Here is a 17,642-nt window from a genome sequence, read left to right as displayed (position 1 = left end):
CATAATGGCAAATTTTTTTTTCTTATGAATCCATAGTTCCCAGATGACCATGTAAATGAATACATGTATGACATGATAAACAAGCCAAAAAAGGCCTGTATTTATCTACTCCTGTATGCTAGATACTATTGTAACTTGTTTTGTTAGTCTCTGATTTACAAAACATAATAAGGTGGAGAACTGCGACTGCTTGGCTGTGGGATCACTGGAGTGACACTCGTGGGTGAAATGGGATCTGGGGCTGGTTGGACCCACGGCCTGCCAGTGTGAATTGCTAGTTATGCATTTCTGTTTGAATGTTGTTGGGCAAGTGAGGATAATCATACAACCACACTGAGAGAGAGAGAGAGAGAGAGAGAGAGAGAGAGAGAGAGAGAGAGAGAGAGAGAGAGAGCGAGCTTACTGCAGATGACATAAACAAATGAGACTCCCCAATCACTTGATATGTTTACATTGCATATTACTGTCTTAGATTGGTTGTGAGGGTGGCAGGCCATATGGCGAGCTTGCAACAGGGCAGTAGTCAACAGCGGCAGAAAGTAAACACAGGGTCAAAACAGCTGCTTCTCCAAACCCCCCCTCTCTCTCTCTCTCTCTCTCTCTCTCTCTCTCTCTCTCTCTCTCTCTCTCTCTCTCTCTCTCTCTCTCTCTCTCTCTCTCTCTCTCTCTCTCTCTCTCTCTCTCCTCCTCCTCCTCCTCCTCCTCCTCCTCCTCCTCCTCCTCCTCCTCCTCCTCCTCCTCCTCCTCCTCCTCCTCCTCCTCCTCCTAACTCATTGGTGCGTCCTCAGCTTGAATACTTTGTGCAGTTCTGGTCACCATATTACAGAAAAGACATTGTAAAACTGGAAAAGATCCAGCGTAGAGTGACCAAGATGATTCCGAGATTGAGAAACAAGCCGTATGAGGAACGACTGGAAGCATTAAATTTATTCAGCTTAACAAAGCGCAGGATAAGAGGAGACCTAATCAAAGTTTTCAAAATTTTTCAGGGATACAACAACCTTGATGTAAATAAATATTTTACTATTGATCATTCCACCATAACAAGGAATAATGGATTTAAAATTACACCAAAACGCTTTAAAACCCACGAGGCAAAGCACTTTTTCTTTAATAGAATAGTTAACATTTGGAATAAGCTTCCTTCAGAAATAGTAAACAGTACTTCTATTGCATCATTCAAAAACAAAATTGATAAATATTTAAAGAATAACCCCCAACAAGCTCTCTTCTTGTCTGAATAATTAAACATTATACTAGTAAGTCAATTATTATGTGTAACCTTCTTATATATAGATATGTAGAGTTCACCGTAGGGTGAATAATAGAATCTCCTTTCATCCTTTCCTGTGAAAATTCCATGTCAGTTTTTCCATACTGCATGGTACTTTTCCAAGCTATTTTCAATGCCAGCGAAAGCTGGAGGGAGTGGTGGGTGGGGAGGAGCCTTCTCCTGTACTGTCCTGTCTCTCTTATCTGTAGCCAGTTAGAAGTAGTTACCAAACAGCCTCGAAAGGACCAACAGGTCTGTTGCTGTTTGGCTTTCCTTTGTATTCCTTTGTATTCCTCCTCCTCCTCCTGTATTCTTCTTAAGTATGTAATAATTAACTCTTATTTCAGCATTGAGCATTAAATAAAGTGGTTTAAATGTTCAAAATATTTTTTTCACATTATTAAAAGAGAATAAATTATTGAAAAGGGGAAGAAAAGAGGAGGGGGATTAAGGGTCTCCCAGACGAACTACTCAGTAACAGACAATTCGCAGTAACAGACACTCCCCCCCTAAAATGTCCATTATCATGAGAAGGCACCACTGTATGCAGCATAGCTACAAAGGATATTATTAGATCAGCTATCTAAGTACCCCTGGAATGAGGAGGCACCACTGTATGCAACGTAGTTACAAAGGATATTATTAGATCAGATATCTAAGTACCCCTGGAATGTTAATTTAATGACTGACACTAACTTAATATGCAATCATATTGCACAGGATATTATTAGATCAGCCATCTAAGTACCCCTGGAAATCTTGTGAATTTGGATGATTCAAGAGCATGGGCATGAGAGTAAGTAAAGTCATTGTGCACATAGACACAGCATCCAACTTTAAAATGAAAATGAGAATAGAAAAAATAGGAAGGAACAGAATAGGGGTTGTCTCGGACACTTGTGTTTCAGTGAGGAAAAGAAAATTAAATTTAGCAGAGGAGAGATAACATTCTAGAGATTGAAAAGTGGATCTAGGATTGCAGATGTTGCAGAAGTTATGGAGAAATTAAGGAGTGTCATGACATACCATTGTCTGACTTGGGGCCATTTGTGATTCCTGAATGGTGGTGTGTCAAGACATACCATTGTCTGACCTGGGGAGATTTGTGGTCCCCTCCCCAGAAGGGAATTCCAAGGCTGGTGTAGGAATTGCTATATCTAATTTTTTATTTTGAGTGAAGAGTGTGTAGGTGGATGCAGTTAAGGAAGAAAGTCCTCTTTACAGAGGGCAAGCTGTGACTACTTCCTTGTGTTGTGAAATGCAAAGAGAAATGTTTAGTGAGGTCACACTGGCTTCAATGATAAGTTCCAGTGCTTTAGACATCACTGGGAGTAATTATTGTTTCAGCAGGTGTCTAATGCCTCCTCGTATAAATTTGATGGAAGTATATTGTTGCATGTAATTTGCTGCATGAGAGATTTATTCAGATGTCTCCTACTATTGACTTGTTCAATGAAAGGATCATCTGAAATTACTTGGAAATATTGGAATTAATTCATTCCTTTGTTGTCAATTAGAAATCTCTTAGATATATTTCATATTTGTTCTTTAGTTACTTATTAATTAGTTTTTCCCATTATAGTTTTTGTATTTCTCTCTCTCTCTCTCTCTCTCTCTCTCTCTCTCTCTCTCTCTCTCTCTCTCTCTCTCTCTCTCTCTCTCTCCAGGTAAACCTTGTGGCACCCCTGGACGAAGAAAAAAGCCCCCAACTTATCGCAGTGTGATTTCTGACGTCTTTGATGGGACCATTGTGAGCTCGGTGCAGTGTTTGACTTGTAACACAATATCCTCAAGGAAAGAAACATTCCAGGACCTAAGTTTGCCAATTCCCAGTAGTGACCAACTCAGTATCCTGCAACACTCCTCAGCCTCACAGTTGCAGCAAGTGGCTGGCAGCAGTGTCAGCAGTAGCAGTCTTCACTTAGCCAAGACTTCTTGTGATACAGCAACAGATGGGTTAGTTTCTTTGACTCTGGAACTATTCTGTGTGAATATGTATTGTTGAATCAAAATACTTGGAAATCATGGTTCATTAGTCAGTCTGTTTCCTTCCTTGTTGTACAAACTTTACTGTAAATTTTAAAACTCATAAAATTGTATGTAACATAGGTTACATTCTGGCAGATGGATGTGGTGGCTATGGATGTGGTTGAGATCTTGGCTTTGGGGCCCAGCAGTGTCTCTCCACCATTGCTTGGCTGCTTTCTTCAGTGCAGATGAACTCAAAGGAGACAATATGTACTCATGTGAGAAATGTGGCAAATTACGAAATGGTGTTAAGTATTCCAAAGTGCTACAGTTACCTGAAGTGTTGATTGTTCACCTGAAGCGGTTCAGACATGAGACAATGTTCAGTTCCAAGATCAGCCAATATGTTTCATTCCCTCTGCATGGACTGGATCTTACTCAGTTCTTACACAAGGGTAAGTGGCATAAGTGAATAGATAATTGTCAGTATGTTCATAAGGGAATGATTAATGAGAGCAGATGGGCATATATAAATTTCAAGTTTTTCAGATTTGGTAGTTGAGAATAACTACCTTCTGCAAAACTTCTTTATAGATCTTCAGTTTTTCCAGGGACCAACAGAGCTGATATATCTCTGCTGAACTGTAATGGAGAACAGCAGAGGTAGTATACTTTTTGCATCATGATAAACCAATTTTCTCTCTTGCTTCTGATCTGATCATTTGATTGAACCAGGTGCCACCAGAATACCTTGTTGAGGCCCTTAACATTTAATAATTCATGTATTTGCAACCATTCTTCTCCATTCATCAATGTCACATACATCACTTTTTTTTATTATTATTATTATTTTTTATTATTATTATTTTTTTTTTTTTTTTGTGTGTGTGTGTGTGTTTCACTGTTTGATCTGCTGCTGCAGTCTCTGACGAGGCAGCCAGACGTTACCCTATGGAACGAGTTCAGAGCTCATTATTTCCGATCTTCGGATAGGCCTGAGACCAGGCACACACCACACACCGGGACAACAAGGTCACAACTCCTCGATTTACATCCCGTACCTACTCACTGCTAGGTGAACAGGGCTACGTGAAAGGAGACACACCCAAATATCTCCACCCGGCCGGGAAATCGAACCCCGGTCCTCTGGCTTGTGAAGCCAGCGCTCTAACCACTGAGCTACCGTGTGTGTGTGTGTGTGTGTATTTACCTAGTTGTATTTACCTAGTTGTAGTTTTACAGGGCCTGGGCTTTATGCTCGTGTGGTCCCGTCTCCATATCTACACTTATCCAATTTTTCTTTAAAACTATGTACACTCTTTGCTGATACCACTTCCTCACTCAAACTGTTCCAAGTCTCAACACATCTTTGCGGAAAACTAAATTTTTTAACATCTCTCAGACATCGTCCCTTCCTTAGTTTCTTACTATGCGATCTTGTGCTTCTAAAGTCATATTCTTCTCTCAGGATCAGTTTCTCATTATCCACTTCATCCATTCCGTTAATCAATTTATAAACTTGTATCAGATCCTCTCTCTCTTCTCTGCTCCAAGGTTGGTAGATCCATTGCCTTTAGTCTCTCCTCATATGCCATCCCTTTAAATTCTGGAACCATTCTTGTAGCCATTTTTGTAGTCTCTCTAATTTTCTTATGTGTTTCTTTTATGGGAGTCCACACAACTCCTGCATATTCCAATCTAGGTCTTATTTTAGTACTTATCAATTTCTTCATCATTTCCTTGTCCATATAGTGAAATGTTACTCCAATATTCCTTAGCAAATTATCGTCTCTCTGAAAATTCTATCAATATGGCTAACCGGTTGATTATTTTCTTCCATTGTCACTCCCAAGTCCTTTTCCTTTTTACTTTTTCTAGTTCTACTCCATCTCCCATCTTATAGATTCCCACTGGTCGTCTTTCACTTTTTCCCATTTCCATGACATGGCTTTTGTCCACATTGAATTCCATCTCCCATTTTTGCTCCATTTCCAGATCTTGTTTAAGTCTTCCTGTAGTATTTCACAATCCTCTTTTGTTTAATGACTCTGCACAGTTTCGCATCGTCCATAAACAGATTTATGTAGCTGTTCACTCCCTCTGGCATGTCATTTATATATACGAGAAAAAGTATTGGTGCCAATACTGACCCTGTGGCACTCCGCTGTCTACTGTTCTCCACTTGGACTTCATATCTTTAACTATCGTCCTTATTTCTCTCCCATTAAGTAATTCTTCATCCATCTCAATGTGCTTCCTTTTAAGCCACCCTTCTCCTCTAACTTCCATAGTAATCTTTCATGTGGCACTTTATCAAAAGCCTTTTTAGATCTAAATAAATACAGTCAACCCATCCTCTCTCTCTTGTACTTTATCAACTATTCTAGAGTAGAAACTCAATAAATTTGTCACACATGACCGACCTTTTCTAAAACCAAATTGGCTATTTGATAATATTTTGTTGTCTTCAAGAAACTCGATCCATTGCTTCTTTATTACTTTTTCATACATCTTGCATATTACACTAGTTAGTGATACCGGCCTGTAATTTAAAGGTTCTTCCTTCCTTCCGTGTGTGTGTGTGTGTGTGTGTGTGTATTTACTTAGTTGTATTGTACAGGGAATGAGCAGGGCTCATAGTGTCGTGTCTTCATGTCAATTTTTCTTTAAAAGTTATACACATTATGCACTGTAACAACTTCGTCACTCAATGCATTCCACTTTTCCACCGTTATATGTGGAAAACTGTATTTTCCAATATCTTTCACATACTGCCTCGTCATAATCTTCTTTACATATCCTCTTTTTCTTCCAGCTTCTTCTGTCACCAGCACCAGGTCTTCCTTGTTTATCTTTTCAATGCCTGTGCATGCATGTGTACATGTGAATGAGTGTGTGGGTGTATGTGTGTGTGCGTGTATGGTTGTCAATCATGCATATACCTTTGTCCTTTATTTGTACTATTGAGCTGTTGTTTATAATGATTGATGCTTGTATGATTGGTGGTGGTTAGTGATCTTTGAATGTTAGCAGGATGTCATTGGCATGAGGTATAGGCAACCCCCGGTTAACGAACGTTCACACAACAAACGTTTCCTTTTACTACCATCTGCTCGTTTAATGAACACCAAACTTGCTTTAACGAAATTTTATCCAGGTAATTTTTTCCAAGTTTGAAAGCCTTGCTGTATCACACAACCCGACAGGCTTTTGAATACACTAGCGCCTCTCATGGACAAAACGCGCACCACTCACTGCCCCTAGTTCAAAACAATAACAGCATCAGCAGCAGCTCGTCTTCCCTCGCTCAACATGCCACCAAAACGCCCTTCAACCAGCCCTGCAATGTCGCCTAGTGTTGCTAAGAAGACCAGGAAGTCTCTTACTCTCGAAGTGAAGCTGGATATTATTCACAGACGAGAGAAGGTGAGAAAACTAATAGCATTGCTTTCCACCACGGCTTGACTCCATCTACTGTCTCTACTATTTTAAAGTCAGCAGACTCTATTAAGAAGGCTGGTGAGACTGTATCTTCCTTGCAAGCTAAAAGAACCACCTGAACTCATGACTCTACAATGGGTAAAATGGAAAGCCTTGTGGAAATGTGGTACATAAGTTTTGTATGCGGTACAATGATGTGCCCTTTGTTTACATTCCACAGGTTGCCAGCTAGTGTCTTTCCCACTCCACTCTCCTTCCCTTCATAAATTTAAGATCATCAACATTATAAAGTTACTTACATACATACATTAGTGTACATTATAATGACTTAAATTAAAATGCTTAAATGTTTAACTTCATAATTTTTACTTTCATTAAACCTTTTACTGTACTATGATGCACTCTTGCTTTGTTTACTCTCAATGGAAGTTCAAGTCAGGGGTCAAACTTGTTATAATTGCTTCGCTTAACAAAAATTCGCTTAACGAAGTTTTTTTAGGAACATAACCCATTCGTTAAGTGGGGTTGCCTGTGTTTGTATGGGGCCTTGTAGGCAGGTGTGACGTCAGTGACCCGAGTTTCAGAGGTGTGTTAGGGTCGGCAGGTTGGCAGAGCATCCTGACTACTGGAGACGGCCACAACCAGTCCAGCTGACCACACATTATCCCACCTGCCAACATGTCCCAAGAGCAGTGGCGGAGTTTTTTTCCTGGCCTCAACTGTTACTGTGTGCATCTTACCTTAGTTTAAGTAAAGACAAAAAGCAAGTTTTGTGTGTATTTTCTGCCTCAAGCTATCTAAGCAGTATAGAAGGACACCTTGACTTGAAACTAATCCCAGAGTATGATGGAAGTGGCACACAGTCGGTGGTCAAGTGGCTGGAGAAGCTGGAATCAGTTTGTAAACTCCGGAAAGTCAATGACATAGCAAGCGTGATTCCTTTCCGACTCACTGGTGGTGCTTTTGCTGTGTATCTGCAGTTGTCAGAGGAAGACAGGAAGAGCACTGAGAGGATGGTGTCGCTGCTGGCTGCGTTTGCTGTGAACCCCTACGTGACTTATAAACAGTTTATTGGAAGGAAGCTGCACCTTGGTGAGTCACCAGACATGTACTTAGCGGAGCTGTGGCATCTGGCATCCCTGTTTGGTGGAATGATTGACAAAGCCCTTGCATGTGCCTTCATATCTGGACTGCTGGAGAGTGTCCACCAGCTGCCCAGGGCTGGATCGCACATGGAGGTCCTGGACTTGGATCAGATTCTATACTAGGGGAGAGCAAACATTAGAGAAGACAGTCCCCTGGAGTCACTGAAGGCATGTTTTGGAGCCACGACACACTTTGGCACTATACTTGGTGTGCAACAGTCCGAATAATTTTGCTAGGGACTGCTTAGTTTGCCGCAAGGGAGAGACAGCGAGTGGTGATACAGTGCGAAGTGGTTGCAGTCACTTTTGGCAATGAGGAAGGTGTTACCAATGTGGTAGTGTGGGCCACATTGCCTCTGCTTGTCCGGGAAATGTGCCTGGAGAGGGGGTGTCACCACCAGCCTCCTCTCCTGGTGGTCAGTGAGTGAGGCACTACCAAGTGTAGTGGTGAGTGTGGAGGGCATAGTGTTGTGCATTAGTGGATACCGGGTGCTCCCGAAGCATTACCCACGTGTCATGCTGTAAAATGTGGAAGAAGGGTGCTGTTAGATTGTTTACTGTTAGTGAAAAGGAATGGCAGTGCAAGGGAACAGGTTTTGTGCACCTTCAGCTGAGCAGTGGAGCTTTGACAAACATTAGTGTGAATGTCACTGTTTCAATGCCTCTTGGTTTTACATTTATCTTGGGCATGGACAGCATCAGGGAACTTGGAGGGGTCGTAGTTGATGGTCAGTGTGATGTGCGTTTTGGTATAGACGAAACACTGATTTGCACAGCAGTGGGCATAGTGCAGAAGGTTGATGAACCTGACTTTACTGTAACATATGATCCTGTAATTAACTCCTGAACTGCAGCTTGGAAGTGGTCAGAGGGTAAAGAGCCTGGTGTCCTGCAGAATAAGGTAGAGGCGTACAGCGTTCCCCACGAGACCAGGGAGTTGTATGAAGAAGAGCTTGGAAAGTGGATCGAGGATGGATAGCTGCTTCCATATGATGAACGTAAATTTGGAGCAGCTAAAGGACTAATCCCCTTGATGGCAGTGGTACAAAAGAACAAAAGGAAAGTGCAGCCCATTATGGACTTTAGACCACATATTATCCCATCTGCCAACACGTCCTAAGAGCAGCGGCAGAGTTTTTTCCTAGCCTCAAGTGATACTGTTTGCATCTTACCTTAGTTTAAGGAAAGACAAAAAGCAAGTTTTGTGTGTACTTTCTGCCTCAATCTATCTTGTAAGGTTGCCAGTCCCATTTCCTTCAGCCTTTCTTCATATGTTAGGTCCTTTAGTTCCGGCACCATCTTTGTAGCTATCTTCTATATTCTAATCTTCTTATATCCTTTTTCAAGCTTGGTGACCACACCACTGCTGCATATTCCAACTTTGGACATATCATGCTTGTAATAATTTTTTTCATCATATCTTTGTCCAAGTACTGAAATGCCAGTCTAATATTAGTCAACATTTTATTTGCTGATCCAAATATCTTACTTATGTGTTTTTTGGGCTTCAGATTTTCTTGTATAACCACTCCCAGATCTTTTCCTCTTTAGTCTTCATTGTTTGTTCCTCTCCTATCAGATAGTTCCATACTGTTCTCTTACTCTTTCCTAATTCCATTAGGTGAAATTTCTTGGCATTGAACTCTAACTTGCTCTTCTTACTCTACTCATAAATTTTGTTTATATCTTCCTGCAGCAGCAAACAGTTCTCTCAGGTTGTGCTTACTCTTAGCAATTTTGCATCATCAGCAAACAAATTAATATAACTGGTTACCCCATTCTGTATGTTATTTACCTGGAACACAATGGGGGCTAACACTGACCCTTGTGGCACTCTACTTGTTACTTTACTCCAAGATGAGTATGTATCTCTGATCACAGTTTTCATCTCTCTGTCCTTCAAGTAATCCCGTATCCAATCTAACAAAGTTCCTCTCAGTCCTCCTATGCTCTCTTACCTTCCAAAGTAGTCTGCCATGAGGGACTTCATTATCAAAAGCCTTTTTTATGTCCAGCTATACCGTGTCCACCCATCCATCTCTGCTCTCCCGTCCTCCTATTACTCTTGAGTAGAAACTTAATAAGTTCGACACACATGACCTTCCTATCCTGAACCCAAATTTTCTGTTCGTTATAACCTGTTCTTCTTCCAGATATTTAACCCATCTTTCCTTGGTAACAATTTCACATATTTTCCCCATAACACTTGTAAGTGACACTGGTCTGTAATTTAATGGCTCAATTGACTTTCCTCTTTTGAATATTGGGATTATGTTGGCTCTCTTCCATTCCACTGGTGCTCTCTGTTCTTTTAATGAACTTGTAACCATTTCCCAAATTGGATTCCTTTGGTGTCCAGCCTGATACACCATCCAACCCCATTGCTTTTCGGATATCCAAATTTTCTAGTAGTCTTTCAATATCTTCTTTGTGCACTGTGATTTCCAGCAATCCTTAGCAATACAATGTCCTATTCGGTTCTGTGAATTCCTCTTCTTCAATGAACACAGTTTTGAAACTCATTAATTATTTCTCGTATTTCCTTTGCTGTTTGTTATGTCTTCCATTCTTTAATTATTTTTTCTCTTGTTTCCATATTCTTCATCTTATCATTTATATATTTGTAGAAAAGCATGGATTCATCTTTGCTTTTTGCACCACATCTTTCTCAAAGTTTCTTTTTTCCTCTCTCCTTACTCTAATATACAGGCAAACCCCACATAATGAATGGGTTAGGTTCCAAAAAAAGTTTTCATTATGCAAAAATTCATTGTACAGGGTCCTAGGATGAGTAAGAAAAAATAAATAAATTGAATAATAAAATAAAATAAAATAAAATAGAATAAAAAATCTGAACGTGTCAAATTCGGATGTGGCAGTGGATGGTGGTGGTGGTGATTCGACGGCGTTTTCAAACTTCACCAAAATTTCCCCATTAAAGATTTTGCTATAGCGTGGTTTGGTGTTCATTATGTGATTTAAGGGTAATAAACCAAACATTTGTTGTGGCAAAAATTCGTTGTGTAAATGTTCATTATGCGGGGTTTGCCTGTATTAATTTCTTGCATCCTCATTCTGCTGTCTATTGTTTTCATTTCTCTGCTTTTTTTTTTAGTTTCTTCCAATCTTTATCTTTTTCCCTTTTAACTTCTATACATCAGGCTTTGTACCAAGCATGTATACTTTTTTTTACTCTATAGATAGGTACATATTTTTTCACTCCTTCACTGTATTTCTGTAGGAGTATTTCATATTTCCCCTGTATTGTCTTTCCGTTCATAATGTTCCTCCATTCAATATCACTAAAAAAATTTTCTTAGCTTTTTAAAATCTGCTCTTGCATAATTTAATCTCTCTTTTTAGTAGTCTTCTCTGTATTTTATCCCACCCTCTTCCTGCACTTCCAACACTAATGTTACATGACCACTTCTTCCCATTGAATTAAGGTATTGTATGCTGGGAGGCAGCTCCAGCTTTTTTGTGAATACTAGGACAAATAATGATGGTTCTTCTTCCTCTCCATACTGTGTTGATTCTTCCACTCACTACTGATCCAGTGTATTCACCATAGTCAACTGTAACACATCTTCACTCCATGATTGAGTGTTCCCCATTACTTCCATCTCTCCAGTTTACTCTTTTACAGCTAAAGTCTACTAATAGTATTTTTCCATCTCTTCTTATCATATTATCTAAGCATTTAATCACCTTTCTAAGCATTTCCTTATGTTACACAGTTCTCCATGTATTTGTCTTAGGTGGCACAATCGTAATTATGATTTTTTTTTTCTCTCATTTCTTCTGTCATGATTATTACTCTCATTACTTCCACCATGCCATCACCAGATTGCACTTCCTCCACACATATATTATCATGAGCCATTGTTAGCACTCCTCCTCCTTCTTTTCCCTTCCTGTCTCTTCTTCAGGTATTATATCCCTCTTCTTTAAAGCTAACATGGATCTCCACCTTTTAGTTTTGTTTTTATTATGCACATTACATGTGGTCATTTTTCTTTCAGATAATTTCTGACCTCCAACACACTGGATAACAACCCATCTATATTAGTATGTCTCTCTTAATTTCATGACTCTTCCATGACCTCCTCCTTCTTCCGAAGATACCACTTCTTCAGTCTCCTATATAGAACCCTCCAGTAGAAATTCTTTTTCTCGATGTTCGTCCTTTTCTCAATTTTTTCCTTAACTTCATTTCTTAACACTCTCTCCTTTTCCTTCTCTTCCAGGTTCATATCTTTTTATCATATATCCTTAAATTCAGTATCATTAGCCAGTTTTCCTTTTCTTGTCATAATCTCTTCCACGCTACCTGCAATCTCATTCTCACTTTCATTGGGTCTCTTACCCACTTCACTAAAACTTCCTAACCGAATCACTTTTCCAATTTCCTGATCCAACTCCTGTGTGCTGTCTTGGACCTGTCTCTCACAAACTTGCTTGAATTATTTTTTCCTTCAGTCCAAAAATTAAGATACATTTCCTCTTATCCACTGTATCCCTCACTAGATCTTTCTCCTTAATTACTTGTATAACAGTGTCCTTTGTCTTTTCTTGTATTTGTTTCCTTACTACCTCTGAAAATTTAACTTTTTCTTCCCGTTCCTGTTTCCAGGCATTTTGTTATTAATTTATCTTGTTTTTCCATCATACTTGACATCACATACTTCATGTATCTTATCTTTATCTTCCTTTCCATGTTTATCAGCCTCTTCATATTACCTCTTTCCTCTCTAAATCTAGAAAAATCTTTGTCTGTGTTATCATCAACTAGTCTCCTCAAGCCATTTGGTGTTTCGATAAACCTTTTGGTTTTCAAAACTTGGCGATTGTTTTGATCCTCTACATCTGGCAGTGCCACCTAGTTCTGCCTCTCCTTCCATTTTCTACTCTAAATAGCACCCAAATCTTGTATATTTTGGAGACAGGAGAATTCTATGGCCTCATCCCCTCTGTACATAAGGTCTAGGTCAGGTTCCAACAACTGTTGGTGTGCGTTCCCATGGGAGCTGCTTGTGCACGTCTTGTTGGTACGGCTTTTTGGCAATGTATTTACTTAGTTGTAGTTTTACAGGGCCTGGGCTTTACGCTCGTGTGGCCCTGTCTCCATATCTATACTTATCCAATTTTTTTTTTAAACTATGCACACTCGTTGTTGACACCGCTTCCTCACTCAAACTATTCTAAGTCTCAACACATCTTTGCGGGAAACTATATTTTTTAACATCTCTCAGACATCTTCCCTTCCTCAGTTTTTTGCTATGCGATCTTGTGCTATGAATGTCATATTCTTCTCTCAGGATCAGTTTCTCATTATCCACTTGATCCATTCTGTTAATCAATTTATAAACTTATATCAGATCCCCTCTCTCCCTTCTCTGTTCCAGGGTTGGTAGATCCATCCCTTTAGTCTCTCCTCATATGTCATCCCTTCAAATTCTGGAACCATTCTTGTAGCCATTTTTTGTAGTCTCTCCAACTTCCTTATGTGTTTCTTTTTATGGGGGGTCCACATAACTCCTGCACATTCCAATCTGGGTCTTATTATAGTACTTCTCAATTTCTTCATCATTTCTTTGCCCATGTAGTGAAATGCTAATCCAATATTCCTTAGCAAATTATATGTCTTTCTGAAAATTCTATTAATATGGCTTACCATTTGATTGTTTTCTTCCATCGTCACTCCCAAGTCCTTTTCCGTTTTTTACTTTCTCTAGTTCTACTCCATCTCCCATCTTAGAGATTCCCACTGGTCATCTTTCACTCTTTTCCATTTCCATGACATGGCTTTTGTCCACATTGAATTCCATCTCCAGATCTTATTTAGGTCTTCCTGCAGTATTTCACAATCCTCTTTTTGCTTTATAACTCTGCACAGTTTCGCATCATCCGCAAACAGATTTAGCTGTTCACTCCCTCTGGCATGTCGTTTATATATATATGAGAAAAAGTATTGGCGCCAATACTGACCCCCTGTGGCACTCCACTTTCTGCTGCTCTGCACTTGGACTTCATATCTTTAACTACCATCCTTATTTCTCTCCCCCTCAAATAATTTTCCATCCATCTCAATGTGCTTCCTTTTAAGCCACTCTTCTCTTCTAACTTCCACAGTAATTTTTCATGTGGCACTTTATCAAATGCCTATTTTAAATCCAAATAAATACAGTCAATCCATCCGTCTCTCTCTTGTACTCTATCAACTATTCTAGAGTAGAAACTCAGTAAATTTGTTACACATGACTGACCTTTTCTAAAACCAAATTGGCTATTTGATAATAATTTGTTGTCTTCAAGAAACTCAATCCATTGTTTCTTTATTACTCTTTCACACATATTGCATATTACACTAGTTAGTGATACCGGTCTGTAATTTAAAGGTTCTTCCTTCTTTCCTTTCTTATATATGGGAACCACCTCAGCTCTGTTCCATTCTACTGGTACTGTTCCATTTTCTATTGAGCATTTTATGATGTTGTATATAGGACTTGCTAGTTCTTCCCTACATTTTTTTAATATTTTGCCTGAGACTTCATCCGGTCCCATTGCCTTCTCTTCATCTAATTCCGTCATCAACTCTTTTATTTCAAGCTTGGTTACTTTAATCTCTTTCATATAGACGGTCTCTCTATTACCCTGTGGTCTTTCAAATTTGGATTCCTTAGTAAAGACCTGAGATTTACTATTTAACAGTTCTGCCATACTTTTTTGTGTCTTCCACTATCTTGTTCTCTCCTTTTAACCTTTCTATTGTTTCTTTTTGTCTTACTTTTCCATTTATGAATCTGTAGAACAATTTTGGTTGCTCCTTACATTTTTCGACAATGTCCTTTTCATAGTTCCTTTCCTCTTCCTTCCTCACCTTAGCATATTCATTTCTCGCTGCTTTGAAGTTTTCCTTATTTTCTAGATTTCTATTTCTCCTCCACCTTTTCCATGCTCCATCTCTTTTCTCCTTTGCCCTAGCACACCTTGTGTTAAACCAATCTTTCTTTCCTTCTTCTTTAGGTCAATATTTTGGGACATATTCCCTGACTCCTGTTTTGTATATTTCCTCTCTGAGTTTTCCATCTCCTCCCAGTTAATGTTTTTAAAATAGTTCTTGAGGTTCTCAATATCAGCCTTTCTGTAGTTTAATCAGTCTCCTTTGTATGATTCGTCTCTATCTTCCTTTCCCTCTTCTATATGTGTGTGTGTGTGTGTGTGTGTGTGTGTGTGTGTGTGTGTGTGTGTGTGTGTGTGTGTGTATTTACCTAGCTGTAGTTTTACAGAGCCTGGGCTTTACACTCGTGTGGCCTTGTCTCCATATCTACACTTATCCAATTTTTCTTTAAAACTATGCACACTCGTTGCAGACACCACTTCTTCACTCAAGCTGTTCCAAGTCTCAAAACATCTTTGCAGGAAACTATATTTTTTAACATCTCTCAGACATCTTCCCTTCCTCAGTTTTTTACTATGCGATCTTGTGCTTCGAATGTCATATTCTTCTCTCAGGATCAGTTTTTCATTATCCACTTGATCCATTCCATTAATCAATTTATAAACTCTCTCCCTTCTCTGTTCCAGGGTTGGTAGATCCATAGCCTTTAGTCTCTCTTCATATGTCATCCCTTCAAATTCTGGAACCATTCTTGTAGCCATTTTTTGTAGTCTCTCCAACTTCCTTATGTGTTTCTTTTTATGGGGGGTTCACACAACTCCTGCATATTCCAATCTGGGTCTTATTATAGGACTTACCAATTTCTTCATCATTTCTTTGTCCATGTAGTGAAATACTAATCCAATATTCCTTAGCAAATTATATGTCTCTCTGAAAATTCTATCACTATGGCTTATCGGTTGATTGTTTTCTTCCATCGTCACTCCCAAGTCCTTTTCCTTTTTTACTTTCTCTAGTTCTACTCTATCTCCCATCTTATAGATTCCCACTGGTTGTCTTTCACTCTTTCCCATTTCCATGACATGGCTTTTGTCCACATTGAATTCCGTCTCCTACTTTTTACTCCATTCCCAGATCTTATTTTGGTGTGTGTGTGTATTTACTTAGTTGTATTTACCTAGTTATAGTTTGACAGGGCCTGGGCTTTACGCTCGTGTAGCCCCATTTCCATATCTACACTTATCCAATTTTTCTTTAAAGCTATGCACACTCTTTGCTGACACCACTTCCTCACTCAAACTGTTCCAAGTCTCAACACATCTTTGCAGGAAACTATATTTTTTAACATCTCTCAGACATCTTCCCTTCCTCAGTTTTTTACTATGAGATCTTGTGTGTGTGTGTGTGTATTTACCTTGTTGTATTTACCTAGTTGTAGTTTTACAGGGCCTGGGCTTTATGCTCGTGTGGCCCCATCTCCATATCTGCACTTATCCAATTTTTCTTTAACCTCATATGTCATCCCTTTAAATTCTAGAACCATTCTTGTAGCCATTTTTTGTAGTCTCTCCAATTTCTTTATGTGTTTCTTTTTATGGGGGGTCCACACAACTCCTGCATATTCCAATCTGGGTCTTATTTTAGTACTTATCAATTTCTTCATCATTTCTTTGTCCATGTTGTGAAATGCTAATCCAATATTCCTTAGCAAATTATATGTCTCTCTGAAAATTCTATCAATATGGCTTACCGGTTGAGTGTTTTCTTCCATTGTCACTCTCAAGTCCTTTTCCTTTTTTACTTTTTCTAGTTCTACTCCATCTCCCATCTTATAGATTCCCACAGGTTGTCTTTCACTCTTTCCCATTTCCATGACTTGGCTTTTGTCCACATTGAATTCCATCTCCCACTTTTTACTCCATTCCCAGATCTTATTTAGGTGTGTGTGTGTGTGTGTGTGTAATTCACTGATCTGCTGCAGTCTCTGACGAGACAGCCAGACGTTACCCTACAGAACGAGCTCAGAGCTCATTATTTCCGATCTTCGGTAGGCCTGAGACCAGGCACACACCACACACCGGGACAACAGGGTCACAACTCCTCGATTTACATCCCGTACATATTCACTGCTAGGTGAACAGGGGCTACACGTGAAAGGAGACACATCCAAATATCTCCACCCGGCCGGGGAATCGAACCCCGGTCATCTGGCTTGTGAAGCCAGCGGTCTAACCACTGAGCTACCGGGCCGTGTGTGTGTGTGTGTGTGTGTATGTATGTATGTGTGTGTGTGTGTGTGTGTGTATTTACCTATTTGTATTTACCTATTTGTGTATTACAGGGCCTGAGCTAAGCTCTCTGTGTCCTGTCTCCTTGTCCATTCCTGTCATATCTCTCTTTCATCTAATTGACACACACCGCGTCAACGACATGACTGCTCAGTTTATTCCACTTATCAATGCTACGATGCGGGAAACTGTATTTTCTCACGTCATTTAGACAGATGTCCTTTATTAGCTTCTTTCCATGTCCTCGGAGATGATTACTTGTGGTCACCTTTATCAACTCTCTATCCAGTATGTCAATCTTGTTCACCAATTTATACATAGTTATCATATCTCCTCTTGTTCTTCTCTCTTCTAATGTAGTCAGCCCCAGCTCCCTCAGTCTTTCCTCATAGTCTAACTCCCTGAGTCCTGGTACCATCCTTGTTGCCAGCCTTTGTACCCTTTCTACCTTCTTCACATTTTTCTTCATATGTGACCAGACACATGCTGCATATTCTAGCTGGGGTCTTATTAAGGTACATAATATCTTCTTCATCATTCCTTCATCTAGGTAGTGGAATGCAAGGCCAATATTTTGAAGCATGTTGTATGTTTTCCAAAAAATCTTGTTAATGTGTTTCTCCGGT

At 39.5% G+C, this 17,642-nt stretch overlaps 1 protein-coding gene across 7 annotated transcripts in view; it reads left to right on the top strand.

The window, feature by feature from the left end:
* LOC123508248 (ubiquitin carboxyl-terminal hydrolase 33-like) overlaps nt 1–17,642 on the top strand; it is a 98,025-nt gene that overhangs the window by 45,649 nt on the left and 34,734 nt on the right. For all 7 annotated transcript variants that reach the window (XM_045261814.1, XM_045261815.1, XM_045261813.1 and 4 more), the window contains exons 9-10: nt 2,941–3,229; nt 3,398–3,696. In XM_045261814.1, coding sequence (XP_045117749.1) covers nt 2,941–3,229; nt 3,398–3,696 — 588 coding nt within the window. The remainder of the gene's footprint in view (nt 1–2,940; nt 3,230–3,397; nt 3,697–17,642) is intronic.

The sequence above is a fragment of the Portunus trituberculatus genome, chromosome 24 (assembly GCF_017591435.1).
Source record: "Portunus trituberculatus isolate SZX2019 chromosome 24, ASM1759143v1, whole genome shotgun sequence".
Lineage (NCBI taxonomy): Eukaryota > Metazoa > Arthropoda > Malacostraca > Decapoda > Portunidae > Portunus > Portunus trituberculatus.
This window is presented reverse-complemented; position numbering and strand designations above follow the sequence as displayed.